The sequence below is a fragment of the Haliotis rufescens genome, unplaced genomic scaffold, assembly GCF_023055435.1.
Source record: "Haliotis rufescens isolate VD_foot unplaced genomic scaffold, xgHalRufe1.0.p SCAF_12, whole genome shotgun sequence".
Lineage (NCBI taxonomy): Eukaryota > Metazoa > Mollusca > Gastropoda > Lepetellida > Haliotidae > Haliotis > Haliotis rufescens.
This window is the reverse complement of record NW_025963802.1, coordinates 25,279,785-25,300,116: the sequence shown is the minus strand read 5'-3', so window position 1 is coordinate 25,300,116 and position 20,332 is coordinate 25,279,785. Positions and strand designations below refer to the sequence as shown.

The window sequence follows — 20,332 nt, the reverse complement described above, 5'->3', positions numbered from 1 at the left end:
ACTGGAACTGACCACCCCACGGCTCTCAATCAGTCAACAATAGTCTCGCCGGTGAGCGCAGTTCACAAATACAAGCACATCCCTCACAATTAATTCACGCTTTACAGGACATCACCTACCGTGAATGGCAAATAGCATCGGCTCGTTTCAGGCTAACAACCAACAAGTGTCCATCAACTCCGCTGCAGATGCAAACCGTTCAAACTTGTGATGAGCATGGTACGGCGATCTTAAAGCATTTCCGCCATATGTAACCTTAGGTTCCGGGTACTCTACCCTTCTACCTATGGTCACTTCTACTTATCAACTACTCCTTGGTTCTAGGGATGATGTAGCTCTCTTGAAAATCACAAGTCCGATGGTTTGCTCCAGCCTCTTTTTATTTATGATAGAATTAATCATAAATATGTACACATGGTCCTCAGATTAGTTCTTGTTGTTGCCTGATATAAATACAACGCATACCTAGATGATGGTTGAAGAGCCTGATGGTTTTTCTGATGAACGTTACCTCTACTTCTTTTCTGACTCGGGATCCCAAAACCACAGTGAACCTTTCTGTTCAGCTGTCTCCTCCCGACTCCCCGCACCACTCTCGGACAACTCCCTAAATACTATCCATGATAATTTTTGCTCCTCACCCCGAAATAGTATTTGACGTCATATGAAAATGAGTCCTAACGCTCACCTCCATATGAACCCCAATTTCCGTTCCAATCAGTTCTTCTATCAAGCCCTTCTAAACCAAACCTTCAGCTAATTTCCTAACTCATTGGTCAACCGATAAACTCTTAATAACATACTCATAATTCAACCTCTTTATGACAAAAATCCAACACTCTGTCAGACTGGAAAGCGTCTTAAAGATGCTTAATCATGTTAATCAGACATTCCAATCAAGCAGTAGTAGTGAGAAATATTCGATCATTTCAAGACTGACAGTTTGTTCCATCCATTCATTTCCCCACTGATACTTATATTGCAAGACCAGATTCTGCTAATTTCATTGTACTAATGAAAATGTTATCTCTATCACTCAATTTAGTAAAACTACATTTAAGTAAATATAAAAACCCTTTTCCAAAATACCCTGGTTATAATACGCCTAAGGCCTTGAAGTTTTCTAGTTTATTTTGTGGGTTTAGTATTGCTTCTAGAGTTAGAGCCTTGTTTAGATTGAGGGTGGTTTGTAATGCGGTTCGATGTGTTAGGTAGTGTGTGCAGTGGATGAGTGCGTGTTCTGGGGTTTCTAGTTGTTTGCAGTGTGGGCAGTTACCTGTAGTGTGTTTTTTAAATTTTTTAGGTGGTTATTTAGGTTGGTGTGTCCTGTTTGGAGTTTAGTGATTACTCTGTTGATTTTTTTTGATGGATGGAGAATTTTTGGTTTGGTTAGTGGTTTGCTGAGCACTTTTTTGATTTGGCTATTTGAGTTTAGATATAGGTTATGCCATTTTTTGTGTGATTTTTTGCTTGTTTACACTTTTAATTTCTGATTTTGAGATGGGTAAGTTTAAGCTTATTTCTGGGATTTTGATGGATAGTTTAGCTGCTTTATCGGCATTTTCATTACCGTATATTCCTACGTGGGTGGGTATCCACAAGAAGGTTATTTGTTTGCCTGCCTTAGTTAGGTCGTTGGAGCTTTTAAGTATTTGATTTATTAATTTAGGTCAGTTTTTGGTATTTTTGTTTTGGAGGGCTTGCAATCCACTTAGGGAGTCGGTGAGTATTAGGATTTTTTTGTGGTTTTTGGATTCTTGATTATGGAGGGCTGAGGCCATGCCCATTAGTTCTGCCGTGAATATTGATTGGTTGTTTGGGAGTCGGAAGGATTGTGGTTTTAGTTGGTTGTGTGGTATGGACTCCGAAACCTGTGTGTTTTGAGGTCGGATCTGAAGATCCGTCCGTGTAAATGTGACACCAATTTGGCCAATTTTCGTGTATGTATGCTAGTGTGGTAGTTTTAGCTATGTTTGGGTCGGTTTGTTTATTTATTTGGCTAGCTAGTGTTGTGTCTATTTTGGGTATTTTAAGTTTAGGGGTGAAGATATTTGATTGTTTGCAGTTTTGTTTAAGATTTTTAATTTGGTGTTCATTTAGGTAGTTTGTTATTCTTTGGGATATTGGGGTAAGTAAGGGGTGTTTACGAGCTAGAGCTTGGTTTTGGGGCTGATGTTTTGGTTTATTAAGTTTTGGATGAGAGGGTTTGATTGGGACGCGGCCCAGAAATTTAAGCTTAGCTGTTCCCTGCGTAGACTTAGTGGCATTTCTCTTGTTAAGGCCTGAAGTGAGGTGTAGGAGGTGCCATGTTGGGTGCGTGTAATTAGTTTGAGAGCCTGATATTGTATTGAGTCAAGTTTTTTAGATAGAGAGTTGTTTAGGTTGTATATGGCACAGCCGTAGTCTAGTTTTGATCTAATTAGTGATTATAGATTACCTTGAACTATTTTATTTAAGTATATCTGTCATCACCTACCGGGGTATATTAGAATAACATTCAGCAATTACTTCAATTAAGACTCATTAAGGATTAGCCCCCGTACAAGCTCGTCTATAGTGCATTGAGGATTAGCCCCCATACAAGTTCGTCTACAGTGCATTAAGGATTAGCCCCAATACAAGCTCGTCTACAGTGCATTAAGGATTAGCCCCAACACAAGCTCATCTATAGTGACACCATAATCTCTTTCAAAGCATCCAGTAAATATGTCAACAAGATTAGTGCCAGTCCAACAGGATTAACAGGATTAAGTATTCCCCTCTGTCTAGCCATTCATTTAGCATAGGACACAACCAATCGTGTATCAACCAATCATATTCCTTTTTTATTGTTCAAATTTTTGTTAAATACATACTGTAGCAACATGATAGGGCAGAGAAGGGGTTTGACTCTCTTACCAAGCAGACCTCTCTCCCACAGCCCAGAGTGTTGTACCGAATCTCTGTGGCCCCCTCAGTTATTTTCTAAGATATTGTAACTTGCTCATTGTTAATTGTTCTTGTAAATAAAATTGTGATTAGTCTCCTGTGACTCCGGCTCTTTGCTGACTAATTCCCCAAGAAATCCAGCACGCCATTTGGAAGGTATTGTTCACCCAGAACAGTTCCATGATATGTAAATCAGCGTTAGAAACTAACAGTTTTAGACCACTGGTCCTTATAATGATAACATATACTATATATATATGAACAGTAGACACCTTACACTTAGGCAGAAAACTCACATTGTTTCATGCCTTTGTCATCAAGGAACAGAAGGCTATGGCTTATGAACATTGTCAAATCGGCAATATGGACGAAACACCGTTGAATTTCGATATGCCAGGCTCCAGAACAGTTGACCACAAGTGCTAAGACCATATCAGTGAAGACAACGGGGAACGGGAAATAACATTTTACTGTTTTTTTAACCTGTTTGGCTGATGGGACGAAACTAAAACCCATGGTTGTGTTCAAGAGAAAGACAATGCCAAAAGACAAGTTCCCGGCTGGAGTTGTTGTCGCGGTACACCCCAAAGGATGGATGGATGAAGCCTCAGTTAACCAACGGGTGACAGATGTGTGGATGCCGAGGCCAGGTGGCATGAGGGGATGCAAGTCGTTACTTGTATGGGACATGTTTCGAGCTCACCTGTGCCAGAGTGTAAAGAAGAAATTGTCAGAAAGCAAGACACACCAAGCAGTCATCCCAGGCTGTTGTACATCACTTCTCCAGCCCCTTGACATATGCCTTAATAAACCATTCAAGACCCACGTCCGGGAGAAGTGGTCAGAGTGGATGCTAAACGGCGACCACACCTTCACCAAGTCGAACGCTATGAGAAGAGCTCCACTCGCAGAAGTAGCAAAGTGGGTGGTGGAGTCTTGGGATGAGATCCCCACAGACTTGGTGCAAAAGTCGTTTTTGAAATGTGGAATTTCAAACGCAATGGACGGATCTGAAGATGACATTTTGTTCGAGGAGTTCGTCTCCCCTGCCCTGGTTTCTACGGATGTGGAAGATGTCATGGCATGTGATGACCTTGATGATTACTACGATGATGCGACAGATATAGCTGCGTGGGCAATTCTGGCCGGTGAGGACAGCGACACCGAATTTGATGGATTTACCAGGGATGATGTGATGTGATGTAAATGATAATGTATATATGTTTTTATTTAGTTATTTGTACACAAAACAAATAACCAAAAATACAATGATTTGAAACTAAATATTTGACTTGTGTTTTCATTTGTTGGTACATCTTCTCACGGGTTCATAATTCTATATACACCGATTCACAAAATGGCGCTTCGTTGTTGATGGCAACAAAAAACGATCATAATGAGATTAAAAAAAGACAAGAGAAACAGCTTCCCACATTATGAAAGTGGATGACTGGTTTGTTAAATCTTTATTAGAAATAATAATGACTTTTTCTATATAATTACAACGTTTTTCATCTTATATTATTGAATATCTGCGAGTAGGGGGCACATGTCTTGCAGTCCGACTTCACAGTGTTTTTTGCCTTGCACTTCCTGGTTAGGCTTATCTGCGGGTCATATCATTTTCTTTCGTATTTCAATGGTCAAGTTAACACCTCGGCTTATCTACGGGGTCGGCTTATCCTCGGTCATATGGTAGCAAAACCCTTACAAAGGGCAAATTTCTACTAGTTCTTATGATACCTTAACTATTGGGCAGTTTGGCAAGGACTATAATGCTTTCTAACGCTGTAAATGCACAACAGGCAGATGCTCCTCATCCAGGTGTAGCTGCGCCAAGAACATCATGGGATTTTCCCTTGGATGCAGTTGTCCTATGTCATGCCTAAACAGAAACAACTTACATAATTTTCCAGAAGAGATGGACTCTGACGGTGACTAGAGGTGACATTGTTTCACAGCCTTGACTCTGTGATGTAATTTTTAATACTTCATAATGCTACAAGTATTCACATGTTTGTTTCTTCAATCAAATGATAAACTAGTGAAATGCTTAGACAAAAGTGCAGAATATCAACAATTGTGAGTAGTATCATTTGTTCTATTGTTGGGGATCATGCAGTTTACCACAGAAGACAGTGAATAAGGTACATCATTGAAAAGACAATGTAAAAAGCTTTCATATGATATATTACATGACCATGTTGAAGAACTATATTAGATCCTGATTTTGAAAACAGGTCAAAATGGTGGCCATCTTGAAATTCAAGATGGCCACCGTAAATGTTCACAGGAAAACTTGAAACATCATTTTTCTTTATGAGTTTACTATTTGGTGTTTTTAAGAATTGTTGCAATTATCCCACTTATCCACTACAACAACATAATCTACCACCATATCTCAATAAGCAATTTTCGTCAAAATTGTTTTTTGGGGGGTGGGGTAACATTGTATACAATATCTCAGCCCCTATGTAACATATTTTCATTTTGTTTTCTGTATAGGAAAGTTCAATGGTTCAGGCAGATTAATACCCAGTTATAGTGGTTTTATTGTCACAATTCAATGGAATTAGTGTTTTACCTACTCACACGAAAATGAAGTAAAAAAACATTATTTTTATCAATGTTTCCATTGAGAATTAGAATAACAGTTAAATGAAACAAAATGTTTGCCAAATTCAGATAACCGAACATATTAACTGTAATCAAAGACATAATTTGGATAGTTTAATGACTAAATAAAAATGTTACAGCCAATTTTGTCAAATTATGCATTTTTCTTTCAATTTATGCAATTTGGCCCCCTTGAAAATTTATGCTCACATTTGCAAGCCTACTAGCCAATGAAAATTGTGTACACATACCTCCTTTATGCAATAGAAAAGGTTGAAGGTATATAGGAAAATGTGGGAACGAAAATATTGTTTTTCACCCCTGGCCAACTGACTATAACACTCCATCTGCACCCTCACCTTTGGTGGCTAATTGCATTGCACGTTTGCGGCGGGGTCTCTTTGGGGCCATTTATCTCATCCCTCCATCTGTTTGTTGCTGCTTCAACCAGAGTTTGGGGAGCGCACTTTCAAGATCTTCAAGTGGCAGAGCGGTGACAACTGTTACCTCCACATCAACAATCTGGAATATATGGCAGTCATTCCAGCAGCCTTGCATTGGTTAGAACTCCTATGCTCCTCTTCCCTCATGACAATGACAACACTGTAGTTGTGTGGTACATCAACAGAATGGGATCCACAAAATTGATGTCCTACCTCTCGCTATTTCTCGAGTTCTTTCAACTCATGGACTCCCTCAACATCCATATCTGTTCTCGGCATATTCCAGGGATCTCCAACGACAAAGCAGACTCCCTGTCCCAACCTGATAGACCATCACTGATTGACTCTCCACCCAACACTGTTCCAATGGATTTGCCAACTTTATCGGGCCCCAGAAGAAGACCTCTTCGCCACCCGCTTCAACACTCATATCCCCGATCCACTGGCTTGGGATCACGATGTGTTTTCATGGGAAGGTCTCAACGCGTACACCTTTCCGCCAACATGGATTGTCCTCCGGGTCCTGCAGAAAGTAGCAGCCACCAGTCACCTGTCGGTGACTTTGGATGTGTGCTATTGACCAACATGCAATTGGTTTCCCACCTTGCTAAGGCGAGCTGACGAACGATGGAATAGTTCGTTCACTCCGCGACAACCTAATCCTTCAGCCTCACACTTGAGAGATCCACCATAGCCACCTACCTCGCGGCTATTATCTCTGTCATTGCTACGACTTCAGAGGCAAAGGTTTCCATGATTGCAGACCTACAATCCCCCATCCACTCCTACAAACAAGCAGGCCAAGTCGCCCGTTTGGGTCACCTTTGTAGGACCTGAATGTTATTCTTCAACATCTGGTTTCCTGTGATTATGAGCCACTGGCTGAGGACTTTGATCTGTCACACTGAAAACCATAATCCTGTTAGCTCTGGTTACTGCAGCCCGCATTGGCAAAATTCATACTTTGGATGTCAACAGCGTCCAGTTTGAGAGATCCGGAAGTATTGAGGTGTTTCTTGGCCTTTGTTCCCGGCCATTCTGATCGGTTATTTATGATTACCCTGCTTTCGTCTATCTTGGGATCGAATGACCAAGAAGACTTCTCAGTTCGAGCACTTCGACTGAGTGAGTGAGTGAGTGAGTGAGTGAGTGACGTTTTACGCCGCTTTTAGCAATATTCTAGCAATATCACGGCGGGGAACACCACAAATGGGCTTCACACATTGTACCCATTTCGGGAATCGAACCCGGGTCTTCGGCGTGACGAGCGAACGCTTTAACCACGAGGCTACCCGACCGCCCCCACTTCGACTGAATCTGGATATGTTTCGCCAGCACAGACGCTCTTGGAAGAGACTTTTCGACCCGCTGCCAATTTCACCTACCTCGGAAATTTCTCGTACTATGCTTTCCTTCTGGCTTTAGACCTGTGGAGATCCGGGGTATTATAGGTCTTCAGCAACCCATGCTTGCTGTAACAGGCAACTAACGGGATCGGGTGGTGAGGCTCGCTGACGTGGTTGATGCATGTCATCGATCCAAATTGCGTGAATCGATGTTCATGATGGAAATCACTGGATTGTCTGGTTCAGACTCAATTATTTACAGACTGCCGTCATATAGCTGGTATTTTGCTGAGTGCGGCGTAAAACAACAAACAAAACCAAAAACCTTCTGGCTTCACTTCATCATCTTTTGGGTATATACCTTCTCTGGGCTGCCTCCAATAACTACGTCCAACCCTCACAAGACTCAAGCGGATGCTTCTACCTTGGCTCTACACAGTAACTGCAACCTCTCTGCGATCATGAAAGGGTGCTTCTGGAAGTCTGATACAACCTTCAAGACATCTCATTCTCGGACATCCAAGTGCTCCACAAGTTCGGTACGTTGGTGTAGGCACAACAGTTGTCTTTCCACAGTTCATGCAGTTAAACTGTATACACACGTAATCCTTGTGTGTTTATGATTGTATTTTCAGAATAAATCATTGAACATTTACTTTGGACTCATGTGTCTTTTGATTGTTCAGGTTTTCCCAGATTAGCTCACCTGAAGAGACTCACACATGTAATGCCCACCCAACCATCCCCACATCTCAATTCCTCTTGCCTGATAGCTCTGCAAAAGAGAATGAGTTGGCAGAGGTATCCATGTGGTCACCTCAAGCAGGCTTGCTGTGTACGGGAGCATGTGATTGGCCTGCCTGCTGGATGTAACCATGGTAATGCTGGGGTGTGTTTGGGTAAATGTTTATATTTTAGAAGCTGGAAACATGGTTCAAGCACGTTTCCACATAGGATCATAGAGTAAAAGGACATGCAAAGTGTGAGAGATAAGTACAGTGATCCCTCGCCACAACGCTACCTTCGGGGTCCAAATGATTAATGAGCGTTATAGATGATCAGTGGTTTAACGAAGGTCAAATCCTAGTTGGTAGATGACCGACAAAACAGTAAACATGCTCTGCCTACCTAACACGATCTACGTTGCACGTTTCAGAGTTTCAAAAAAGATTAGAAAAAAAAGTTATTTATGATTCATAGTGTAAAAAATATTTATCGAGTATTAATATGCGCTTTAAAAAACCCACATCGTATCCATTCAGCGAATTCAGGGGAATAAACAGATATAACGAACTTGGACAATAAAAGTATGAAATTTGATATAAAACATCATTAGACAAGATGAGTTATCATTTAAAATGAATTTCCGGCTTTCCAAAGCATTGTTATATATGCAGAGATTAAGATTACTGTGTGTATTTTTATCCCCCCCGGCATATAATGCGGGGGATATAGCGATCAGCCAGTCTGTTTGTCCGTCCATCTGTCCGTCCGTCTGTCCGTCCGTCTGTCCGTCCGTAATCATTTCCTTTTCCGGGGCAGAATTCGAAAACCATTCAGTGTATTTGATCGAAACTTGGCAAATCTATCAGGCACATAATGAAGTGGTGCCTTTTGATATTTTGGGATTTTTCTAATTTTTATTTTTTTTCAAATTTTATGGAATGAAGTTTGACATAGACTCAATTGGGGATGGGGTTCGTTTTCGGGGCAGAATTCGAAAACCATTCAGTGTATTTGATCGAAACCTGGCAAAGCTATCAGGCATACACTGAAGTGGTGCCTTTTGATATTTTGGGATTTTTATAACCAGGGTATTTTGGAAAAAGGGTTTTTTAGTATTTACTTAAAATGTAGTTTACCAAATTAAGCTTTTGGGTAAAAATATGGATGCATATGAGAGAAGTGACCGTACAGGGTGAGGGCATAACCCCCAGGGCAAATGATTATGGATATTGCTTTTCTTGAGTGATAGAGATAACTTTTCGTTGGTATGAGGAAATTGGTAGAATACAGTCCTGCAATAAAGATGTCAGAACAGAGACAGATGGATAGAACGGGATTGTTAGATTAGTGGTGATCAAGTATTTCTGAATACTACTGCTTCATTGGAATGTCTAAATAACAGGATTGGGTATCTTTTTGGTGCCTTCCAGTCTGGCAGAGGTAGTTGAGGGTATTTGATTTGGTTATATGAGTATGTCCAAGTTGACCAATGACTTAAAGAGGTAATCAAATTGGTTAGACCGAAGGGCTTTATGGTAAAACTAATTACTATGGAAATTGGGGAATGACCATTATGACTCATTTCTCATGATGTCAAATGTGATTTTGGAGGGAGGAGCTAAAATTATCATTGATAGTATTTTGTTAGTTGTCCGAGAGTGGTGCGGGGAGTCGGGAGCATACAGCTGAACAGAAAGGTTCACTGTGGTTTTGGGATCCCGAGTCAGAAAAGAAGTAGAGTTAACGTTCATCAGAAAAACCATCAGGCTCTTCAACCATCATCTAGGTATGTGTTGTATTTATATCAGGCAACAACAAGAACTAATCTGAGGACCATGTGTACATGTTTATGATTAATTCTATCATAAATAAAAAGGTCTGGAGCAAACCATCTGACTTGTGATTTTCAAGAGAGCTACATCATCCCTAGAACCAAGGAGTAGTTGATAAGTAGAAGTGACCATAGGTAGAAGGGTAAAGTACCCGGAACCTAAGGTTACATTTTTCTAATTTTTATTATTTTAAATTTTTATGGAATGAAGTTGGACATAGACTCAATTGGGGATGGGGTTCATTTCCGGGGCAGTATTCGAAAACCATTCAGTAGGTTAAACAATGTATGCTTCTAAAAGAACATTCAACTGTTTGACTCATTACATACAGAATTGCACATTTACTAGTGGTTACTTTACAGACAGCTGCCGGGGGGATATGTCATCTTTCTGATGACTCTTTGTCTCATAAACTAAGCCGGAAATAGCAATCAGCTTAGCAAATGTGTCCCCCCAATCTGGTTGCTGTAAATAATGGTGAGTTGTGCAATCTAGCCTACCTATCACTTCGCATACGATTTTGCCAAAATTATTGTAAACATTATTATAATTATTGAATGAAATTTTGAATAAAAATTAATAAAATATATTGCAAACATTAGTCCAGATAAACAATGAACAATTTTTTATTACCAGATATTATAATAATAGGATTAAATTGCATACTTCAGTTTGGATTTGTTGACTGGTATTTCCGGTGTCACGTGATTGCGGTGATCAGCTGATAATGTTTTCTGAGATGGGGGAAAACAACGTGTCATTGGAAAACTTGAGTTTATTAAAAATGTTAGTAAATTTTGGGAGCCATACTTTACCGCGCGCTATAACCGAGTTAGTGATATATCGATGGCGCAATAACGAGGGACCACTATTTATGAATATACAATTCATACTAAAATTTCCAATTCTCTGCAAACAAAGAAATCCAAAAGTGATTTCATATTTAGATTTTATGTATCATATAAATAATCAACAGATAGTAATTAATTGTTCAAAATTGGATAACATCATTGTCATTGACCCAGGTTCCATATGGCACACATGGAACAGTAGAATTTCAAAGTGAAGGTCATCTGTTCTCCATATCTTTGCATGGCCACCATTAGAGCCCAAAACTGACTGGTATTGTCATCCTTTGGAAGCAATCAGATCTCGAATTGTGGCCTGGGGAATGTTCACCCACTCTGCCTGCAGTGCTTGTGGTTGTAGTTGACATGCTTGTAGTCCAGTACATCTCTTAAATGTTCGATTAGGTTTAAATCTGGAGACCTGGAGGGCCATGGCAGTATCTACATGATGTGATTCCTGAGAAAGGCTGTTGTCAGTCTTGCCGTGTGAGGTCGGGTTTTGTCTTTTTGGAAAATGACATTTGCTTGTTGCATAATGGGAAGGGAGTGTGGCCAAATAATCTCATCCGTGTAACGTTGTGCTGTTAAATTCCCCCAGACTTGCACCAAGTTTGTTCTACCAGTGTAGGGGATTGCTGCCCACATCATCAAACTACCACCACCAAAACTGTCCACTTCGTGTATGCAGTGTCATGCATACGGGTCCCCACAATGCCAACAAACACGTCTACCATCCGAAGCAAAACATAAAACATGACTCATCACTAAACCAAACTCAACTCCATCGAAGTTGTGGCCATAATCTGTGACCTTGACATCATGGATGTCGCAGCCGACAATGCAGGTCTGTCAAAACATGTCTGATAATGTAATCTTGTAATGTCTTGTAGCCTGGTGCTTCATGGAAATTCCTTGCAACAGCTGAAGATGATTCTCCTGTTTGCAGTAGGCCTATGGTGTTGTTACGTTGGGCTTCAGTTAGTCGTGGCATGTTTTCGCAGTTCAGTCCCTGTAAGATTAAAATGGCATGCAAATGAAAATCCAATGTTTTTATTGTCCAACAAGTGATGCTGTACTTGCATGTCATTTGGGTGTGTTTCGGTGCCAGACTCTCACATGGTTGTGCTTTTGCAATCTTTCACCAAATTTTTGCAATACCTCATTGTTTCTTCACAAATCAATCATGGTTCATGCATGAATCCCCAATTCATTTTAGGCATTAATTTTGTATGGATGTTGGCAACCCCCTGTCAGATATGATTTTACTATTTTTGCGTTTCTTTTTTTGCAGAGTATTTATATAACAGTCCATTCTGAAGAGATTACATTTTCTGATCCCAAGTAATATAGTCAAATATTGGGATGCATATTTCTGCAACAATGATAACAAGATATTTGTGAGTCTGGTGATTCATAAATGTTTGAAGATTGAGAAATCCTGAGTTGTAACACAATGTCTGCTAAACATTTACAATGGTTTGATCAAAATTCTTATATTATAGGAAATTCATGTTGTTGATAGGGGTATTATAATGAGAACTGTATGCTCTACTATGCACTGCTACTTATTAGATGCCTTTAAATAAGTAGACTGTTCCTCAATTTTAGTAACTTTATTCAAAGGTTAGATACAATGCAGACAAGCAACAGATCAATGGCATGTTACTTTGTAAATTGTAATATATTTAAAAGGGGGGTTTACCAACATTAAGCTATGAAAAGAATTCTACAAGTGTCATAAATTTGAGCTTTGTATCCAGAAGGGATCATTTCATGTTTTAAGAACAATTAGATAACTGGGGGTTGGGGGAGACTATGATCTTTTTTTGAAAGAAAATAAAATGTTCCAGAAAATGCTTGAGAAACAGTTTGTTCCTGAAAACAAATATTGTTCATTGGATGGCATGAAAAGAAATGTGTTGTGGTTCTGAAAAATATTGTTCATCTACTTCTGAGTAAAATATGTATGGTTGAAAGCACTGACTGCAAAAAATCTAGATTTGACAAAAGATACAGCCCCAGTAGGTGTCACTGCTGCCACTCTGCTTGTACAGGTGGGGAGAAAAGTTAAACAAGGAGAGAGAAACTATCAGGGGTAATCTGGTTAGAGTGCTTAATTTGGATTTAATAATACTTGACTGTTTTTTTCCATGTTATGTGTATTTTGCCAAAATACCTTCACAAGGACCATACCGTACCATATTGAACATCCTAAGAGTGTCACAAGATCAATTGTTACGCCAACAAGCCATTGGAGGAGTCACTTTTTTAGGGCTTCATTGGTAAACAGTACTAGATGCCATAGATGTTGCTCATGCAATCAGAATTGTATGTTTTCATTTCTGTTATCCTAGGATGTCCAGACAATGGCAGAACAAGTTAAGGGCTATGCTAAGAAGCAGAAGTTGACATGACCGAACTATAGCTGACATTTTTTGCCACCTCAGTTGATGTTGATAGTGCAAGACTCAATGCAAAGGGAGTTTCTCTCAAACCCCCCTTCCGTTCATCACACCTGCAACCCCAAGGGGTCTCAGGTGATGAATGCTGTTACAATCATAGCCTCCACAATTACTGCTACACTCAAATGTGCTTAACAGGCCGTAGGGCGGTTTAACAGTTGGGCAAGTCCCTCTGTGCTACTTCTCACTTATTATAGCCTGACCGGACCTAGTTTTCTCTCACCCAACTCGAACCACCACATGTATTCCCAGTCCTTGGGAGGCAGAGAACTCTTATCAGCTTTGAAAACTTGGACCCCACTGAACTACAAGCCTTACCTCTGTTGACTACAAAATGTTGATGGCCTTATCCAATTTCATTGAAGATTGATGAAAGTTTGTTTGGAAAACTTAATTCACCCCTCTTTAGGGATATGCACTTTTTCAAAGTGGTAAGGAGTTCGAAGGAGATTGTGTTTTTCTCCCTCTGCAAGGTGTATTTCTTTTTAAGTTGAGACTGTTCACTGGTGTTATCCTAAATATGTCAAACAAAAGGGAATTTCAAGTATACAAGGAACATGAACTGACTTGTGTAATACAATTAGAAAATCCAAAATATTTTTTACTCGTATTTCTTTCAGGCAAAAGCTGAATTTGATTCTGTTCCTGAGCGTGTGCAAAATGAAACCACCTCTACAGTTGCAAGTAAGTTATAAACACAATTACATATATTTATAAGCTGAAACTTAACATGCTTGTTCCCACAAAGAATTATTTGAGACTGACTTTCAATATCACATTGGAGAATCAGTCCTCCCTTTCTCTGTGTATCTCAGTGTATCTGGTTCCTACATTTGGAACTACCACTGGACAAAATATCATCCATTCCAAAAAATCTAAAACTTGGAAATACCACCATTCCAATTGGAAATATGACCATTCCAATATGTGGCAAGGTCATATTTCCAAGCTTGGATTTGTTTGGATTTGTTTGGAAATGTTTGGATACAACATGTCATCATCATATCTGTTAAACGTTGTACAACTTTTGACCTTATGTGAGATTAGTAATGACATGAAAGTAAATAATTAAGAGTATTTTGGCACTATGTACCACGAAAAGACCAAATCATGAGCAAATTTAACTAAAAGAATTTCTGTCATTTAAAGTGGCTACTCTTTATATTCTATTCTTATCTTCCTTGTCTATAATCATATGACATTGACTTTGAACTTTGAACAATTAAACAAATATTTTGTTTTCCCATACCGACTTACGGTTGTCGTAGAACAAAGACCGTTTCGAGAATATAGAGGGCCTCATTATTATAATTTGAACTAATATACATATGTACATAATAGTACTAGGTATAAATGAATTTTGATAAGTGTTCGTACAAGAATATGAACTTCGAATTATCTCGGAATTATGCGCAACACATAGGGCTGGAAATTTTATAATTGTTCTGGAACTATCTGACGGTAATTCAAAACAGGGAACAAGATTTCGTCAAATGAATCATTGAGCCAGGAATGCAACGATTTAAATGCTGACAAAATGAATGAACATATCTGGAACAGAGTAGACTGTTCATGTGGACAATTATATGCTACGTCTATTGCCAATGAAGTTTATCGCCCCATGTTATAGCATTTGCTTCATATAAAAGATAGAAGCCAAATAAATGGGACAATTAGTTGTTATGAATTAGCTTTACCTCTGTAACATATCACGCAACTAAATGTGAATATGTTTATCAAATAATCAATTACAGTAATAACCTAGTGTCCTTATTTATACACAATTTAATTACGTATTGGGGTACAATATATAATACACATATACACAGAATGATTTCTTATTTTGTCAATTTAATCATAACCCAAATCATACAAATCAAAATGTGAAAGTAGTGACTAACTTTATGATCAAGGGTATAAATACTCAATTGTATCTATTAATCCTAATAGTATAACAATAAACCCTGTGTATATACTGAGCATATTTAGATACATCCGGATCTACGACCGCAGCCATATAATCAATCAAGGAAAGTATATTAGATTGAATTACAAATGTGCTATCACTTAAACAAAATATTCCGTTATCCACGTAAGCCTAAACCTGGGAGAAATAAAGTTCTGTTCTGTTCTGAAGACGCCGTCATGATTAGTTGGCGCCAGTCTAGACTGTCCAATCAACGTGAATATACAAACCGTGATGTTACTTGACCAGTTGATGACACCTGACAAACTCAAAGTGCCCCTGGTGCTCCACCCACCATGTGTAATACTTTAGCGTACTTGATTGTTTTATTTGCAGTTACATGTATATCACTGTTAGGCTGAGTGATGAGAGAAAACATTTTGTTGTTTTGGTTAACGATCATTTCCATTTTCAACGTGGTAACCTTATAAGTGACCTTATAAGTAACATTTTTATCATGATGAAATGAAACATATTAAAATAATCAGAGGGACTGACGATTGCATTTTTCGCATAAATGTCATGCTCGCATTAATTTCATGATTTACTGAAGATAGATTTGAACATTTCTGAGCAACGATCATGTTTGGGTAAGGGTAGTAATCTTGTCTCCGCTTGCAATTGGATTCAGTTCCGAGATCGCAGCTTGACTGTTCCGTACGGCCAAAAGGCGGCATCCATCTTGTTCACGCTCCGCTGATCACAGGGCCTCATTTGTCTGTATTCTGCTTATGAGCCGGGATACGCATGAAACACGGGTCTCAAAACGAATATATTTACCAATTATACGTATGGTCAATTAGCCAGTCCAAGAGACAATACCCTGGTTCTACCACCTTTAGGTGTAATTACGTCGCATGCCCCTGGTTCACGGTTCGTCTGATCTCCCGTCATAAAACCACGATGTTTATTTACCTGGAGCCTCCGACAGCGCCGACTTCCTGTGTACATGTACGTACATGGCAATAAATGGTTTGACAGTTGTTTGACGGAATAAATCAATAATTATTGACACGGTGATGTAATTAAAATTTGTTACTATTCACAACTCCTATTTTTATTTTTCTATTGTTCAGCTGTATTTTCGACCAGTTTTATATGTATAAAAAATCTTCTCTTGTATTTATAAACCAAACCTAAAAACATTATATAAGAACAATTGTGTTTTTAAACCGTAAGTTTTCTATTAAAACAACCATACAAGTAAGATTTCAGCTGTAATTTACTTTAGTACACATCTTATATGCTGCAAATGCAGCGAATGTAATGCTACTACGTCACAGCTGCCTCGGTAATTAAGGGCTGGAATGTTTTTGTGAAGGCAGTTAGAGCAGACGAATTTCCCCCCTCGCTGTATAATGAAGGTTGCTAACCAGATATGTGTATTTTTCGTGTTTTTGGATTGATTTGATTGTCCTTTGGTGAAAACAAATGTTCAATTGTGAAAGCAAACCCTTTTCCCCTGAACGTTAAAAGACAGCTGACTTTGTTTTTGTCTGAAATATCAACGTTGGAGTCGTTTATATATTCGGAAATCCATGTTATGGTTAATATTTATAATATAATATTGACAATGGTAAAATTCATTATCACAGTTTAAGTGCTATTCACAAATATATGTAAATCTACTTCGTGATGAATGAAGCATGGCAATAAATGTATGCATCTGATTCTTCATTTGTTCTGTATTCTTTGACGAGAATGAGTTTCGTTAATGATGATCACTCTCACAGATTTTTTGATAAGAGAATAGGACTTTAACTGGAGAATAGTTATGAAAAATATATACATATAAGTATAGGCGGTCTGTGCACATGTGGTGAAACTGATACCTCATTGATTTGCTAATCGGGACTTGGAAATCATAGTCTGTCATTAAATTGATTTTAAAATATATTGTTTTGACTGTAGTACGTCCTGACATCATAAAATTATGTTGTAAACAACTTATCTTATCTTATGTTAAGTAAAACAATTATTGATAACTTCCTGAATTCCAATTGTTCAATGAACAGAATTATTCACAGCTCTGGCGTGAGACAACAATAAATTAGATGTTACCTAAGATTGTCCATTTTATGATCTTAGGCACATGTCGGCGCACTTACATGTGAGCCGTCTAGACGACTGTCTGTTTTGTAATTAAATGGCAGCTGCCATCCAGCCGAATACCTAATCTTGAGACCTATTAGTTGTCTCAGCACTACACAATCAGCAATCTAAAAAACAACAAAAAATCCTCACCTTAACCGACTCCCTCAGTTGACTACAAGCCCTCAAAAATAAAAATAAAAACACTAAAAACCACTAAAAACCACCCATAACTAATAAATCAAAAACTTTTGTAAGGTATTTATTATTCCCCACCACGAAGTGGAAGGGGGATATAGAAATGGGTGCCGTCCGTCCGTCCGTCAGTCCGTCCGTCCTTCTGTCCGTCCGTCACATTTCGTTTCCGGAGCAGATCTTGAAAACGGTACCATTTTTCTTCACCAACCTTGGCACATAGTTAGATCTAGTGGTGAACTGGTGCCTTTTGACAGTTTGGGATTTTATTTGTTTTTGTTTTTTGAGTTTCCATGGCAACGACTTTGATTTAGCCTGAAAATGGCAGTATTCCTCGTTTCCGGAGCAGATCTTGAAAACCGTACCATATTTCTTCACCAACCTTGGCACATAGATAGATCTTGTGGTGAACTGGTGCCTTTTGATAGTTTGGGATTTAATTTTTTTTTATTTTTCAAGTTTCCATGGCAACGACTTTGATTTAGACTGAAAATGGCGGTAGTCCTCGTTTCCGGAGCAGATCTTGAAAACCGTACCATATTTCTTCACCAAACTTGGCACATAGATAGATCTAGTGGTGAACTGGTGCCTTTTGACAGTTTTGGATTTTATTTGTTTTTGTTTTTTGAGTTTCCATGGCAACGACTTTGATTTAGACTGAAAATGGCGGTATTCCTCGTTTCCGGAGCAGATCTTGAAAACCGTACCATATTTCTTCACCAACCTTGGCACATAGATAGATCTTGTGGTGAACTGGTGCCTTTTGATAGTTTGGGATTTTAAAGAAAATTGTTTTTCGAGTTTCCATGGCAACGACTTTGATTTAGACTGAAAATGGCGGTAGTCCTCGTTTCCGGAGCAGATCTTGAAAACCGTATCATATTTCTTCACCAACCTTGGCACATAGATAGATCTTGTGGTGAACTGGTGCCTTTTGATAGTTTGGGATTTTAAAGAAAATTGTTTTTCGAGTTTCCATGGCAACGACTTTGATTTAGACTGAAAATGGCGGTAGTCCTCGTTTCCGGAGCAGATCTTGAAAACCGTGCCATATTTCTTCACCAAACTTGGCACATAGATAGATCTAGTGGTGAAGTGGTGCCTTTTGACAGTTTGGGGTTTAATTTTGTTTTGTTTTTTGAGTTTCCATGGCAACGACTTTGATTTAGACTGAAAATGGTGGTAGTCCTCGTTTCCGGAGCAGATCTTGAAAACCGTACCATATTTCTTCACCAAACGTGGCACATAGATAGATCTAGTGGGGAACTGGTGCCTTTTGATAGTTTGGGATTTAAAAAAAAATTATTTTTTGAGTTTCCATGGCAACGACTTTGATTTAGACTGAAAATGGTGGTAGTCCTCGTTTCCGGAGCAGATCTTGAAAACCGTACCATATTTCTTCACCAAACTTGGCACATAGATAGATCTAGTGGTGAACTGGTGCCTTTTGATAGTTTGGGATTTAAAAAAAAATTATTTTTCGAGTTTCCATGGCAACAACTTTGATTTAGACTGAAAATGGCGGTAGTCCTCGTTTCCGGAGCAGTTCTTGAAAAACGTACCATATTTCTTCACCAAACTTGGCACATAGATAGATCTAGTGGTAAACTGGTGCCTTTTGATAGTTTGGGATTTAATTTGTTTTTGTTTTTTGAGTTTCCATGGCAACGACTTTGATTTAGACTGAAAATGGCGGTATTCCTCGTTTCCGGAGCAGATCTTGAAAACCGTACCATATTTCTTCACCAACCTTGGCACATAGATAGATCTTGTGGTGAACTGGTGCCTTTTGATAGTTTGGGATTTTAAAGAAAATTGTTTTTCGAGTTTCCATGGCAACGACTTTGATTTAGACTGAAAAAACATTGTTTTTTGAGTTTCCATGGCAACGACTTTGATTTAGACTGAAAAGTCCTCGTTTCTGGAGCAGATCTTGAAAACCGTACCATATTTCTTCACCAAACTTGGCACATAGATAGATCTAGTGGTGAACTGGTGCCTTTTGATAGTTTGGGATTTTAAAACAAATTATTTTTTGAGTTTCCATGGCAACGACTTTGATTTAAACTGAAAATGGCGGTAGTCCTCGTTTCCGGAGCAGATCTTGAACACTGTACCATATTTCTTCACCAAACTTGGCACATAGATAGATCTAGTGGTGAACTGGTGCCTTTTGATAGTTTGGGATTTAAAAAAAATTTATTTTTCGAGTTTCCATGGCAACGACTTTGATTTAGACTGAAAATGGCGGTAGTCCTCGTTTCTGGAGCAGATCTTGAAAACCGTACCATATTTCTTCACCAAACTTGGCACATAGATAGATCTAGTGGTGAACTGGTGCCTTTTGATAGTTTGGGATTTAAAAAAATAAAATTTTTTGAGTTTCCATGGCAACGACTTTGATTTAAACTGAAAATGGCGGTAGTCCTCGTTTCCGGAGCAGATCTTGAACACTGTACCATATTTCTTCACCAAACTTGGCACATAGATAGATCTAGTGGTGAACTGGTGCCTTTTGATAGTTTGGGATTTAAAAAAAAATTATTTTTCGAGTTTCCATGGCAACGACTTTGATTTAGACTGAAAATGGCGGTAGTCCTTGTTTCCGGAGCAGTTCTTGAAAAACGTACCATATTTCTTCACCAAACTTGGCACATAGATAGATCTAGTGGTGAACTGGTGCCTTTTGATAGTTTGGGATTTAAAAAAAATTATTTTTCGAGTTTCCATGGCAACGACTTTGATTTAGACTGAAAATGGCGGTAGTCCTCGTTTCCGGAGCAGATCTTGAAAACCGTACCATATTTCTTAACCAAACGTGGCACATAGATAGATCTAGTGGGGAACTGGTGCCTTTTGATAGTTTGGGATTTTAAAGA

At 38.8% G+C, this 20,332-nt stretch overlaps 1 protein-coding gene and 1 long non-coding RNA gene across 9 annotated transcripts in view; one reads left to right on the top strand and one right to left on the bottom strand.

The window, feature by feature from the left end:
* Positions 1-20,332, top strand: part of LOC124113358 (prominin-1-like) — a 589,013-nt gene that overhangs the window by 192,813 nt on the left and 375,868 nt on the right. For all 8 annotated transcript variants that reach the window (XM_046473653.2, XM_046473656.2, XM_048393445.1 and 5 more), the window contains one exon: positions 13,822-13,885. In XM_046473653.2, coding sequence (XP_046329609.2) covers positions 13,822-13,885 — 64 coding nt within the window. The remainder of the gene's footprint in view (positions 1-13,821; positions 13,886-20,332) is intronic.
* On the bottom strand, positions 4,714-6,041 carry LOC125378232. Its single transcript, XR_007220120.1, has 2 exons — positions 5,904-6,041; positions 4,714-4,813 (listed from the first exon to the last, which is right to left on the bottom strand). It is a non-coding gene; the product is annotated as an uncharacterized LOC125378232 (long non-coding RNA).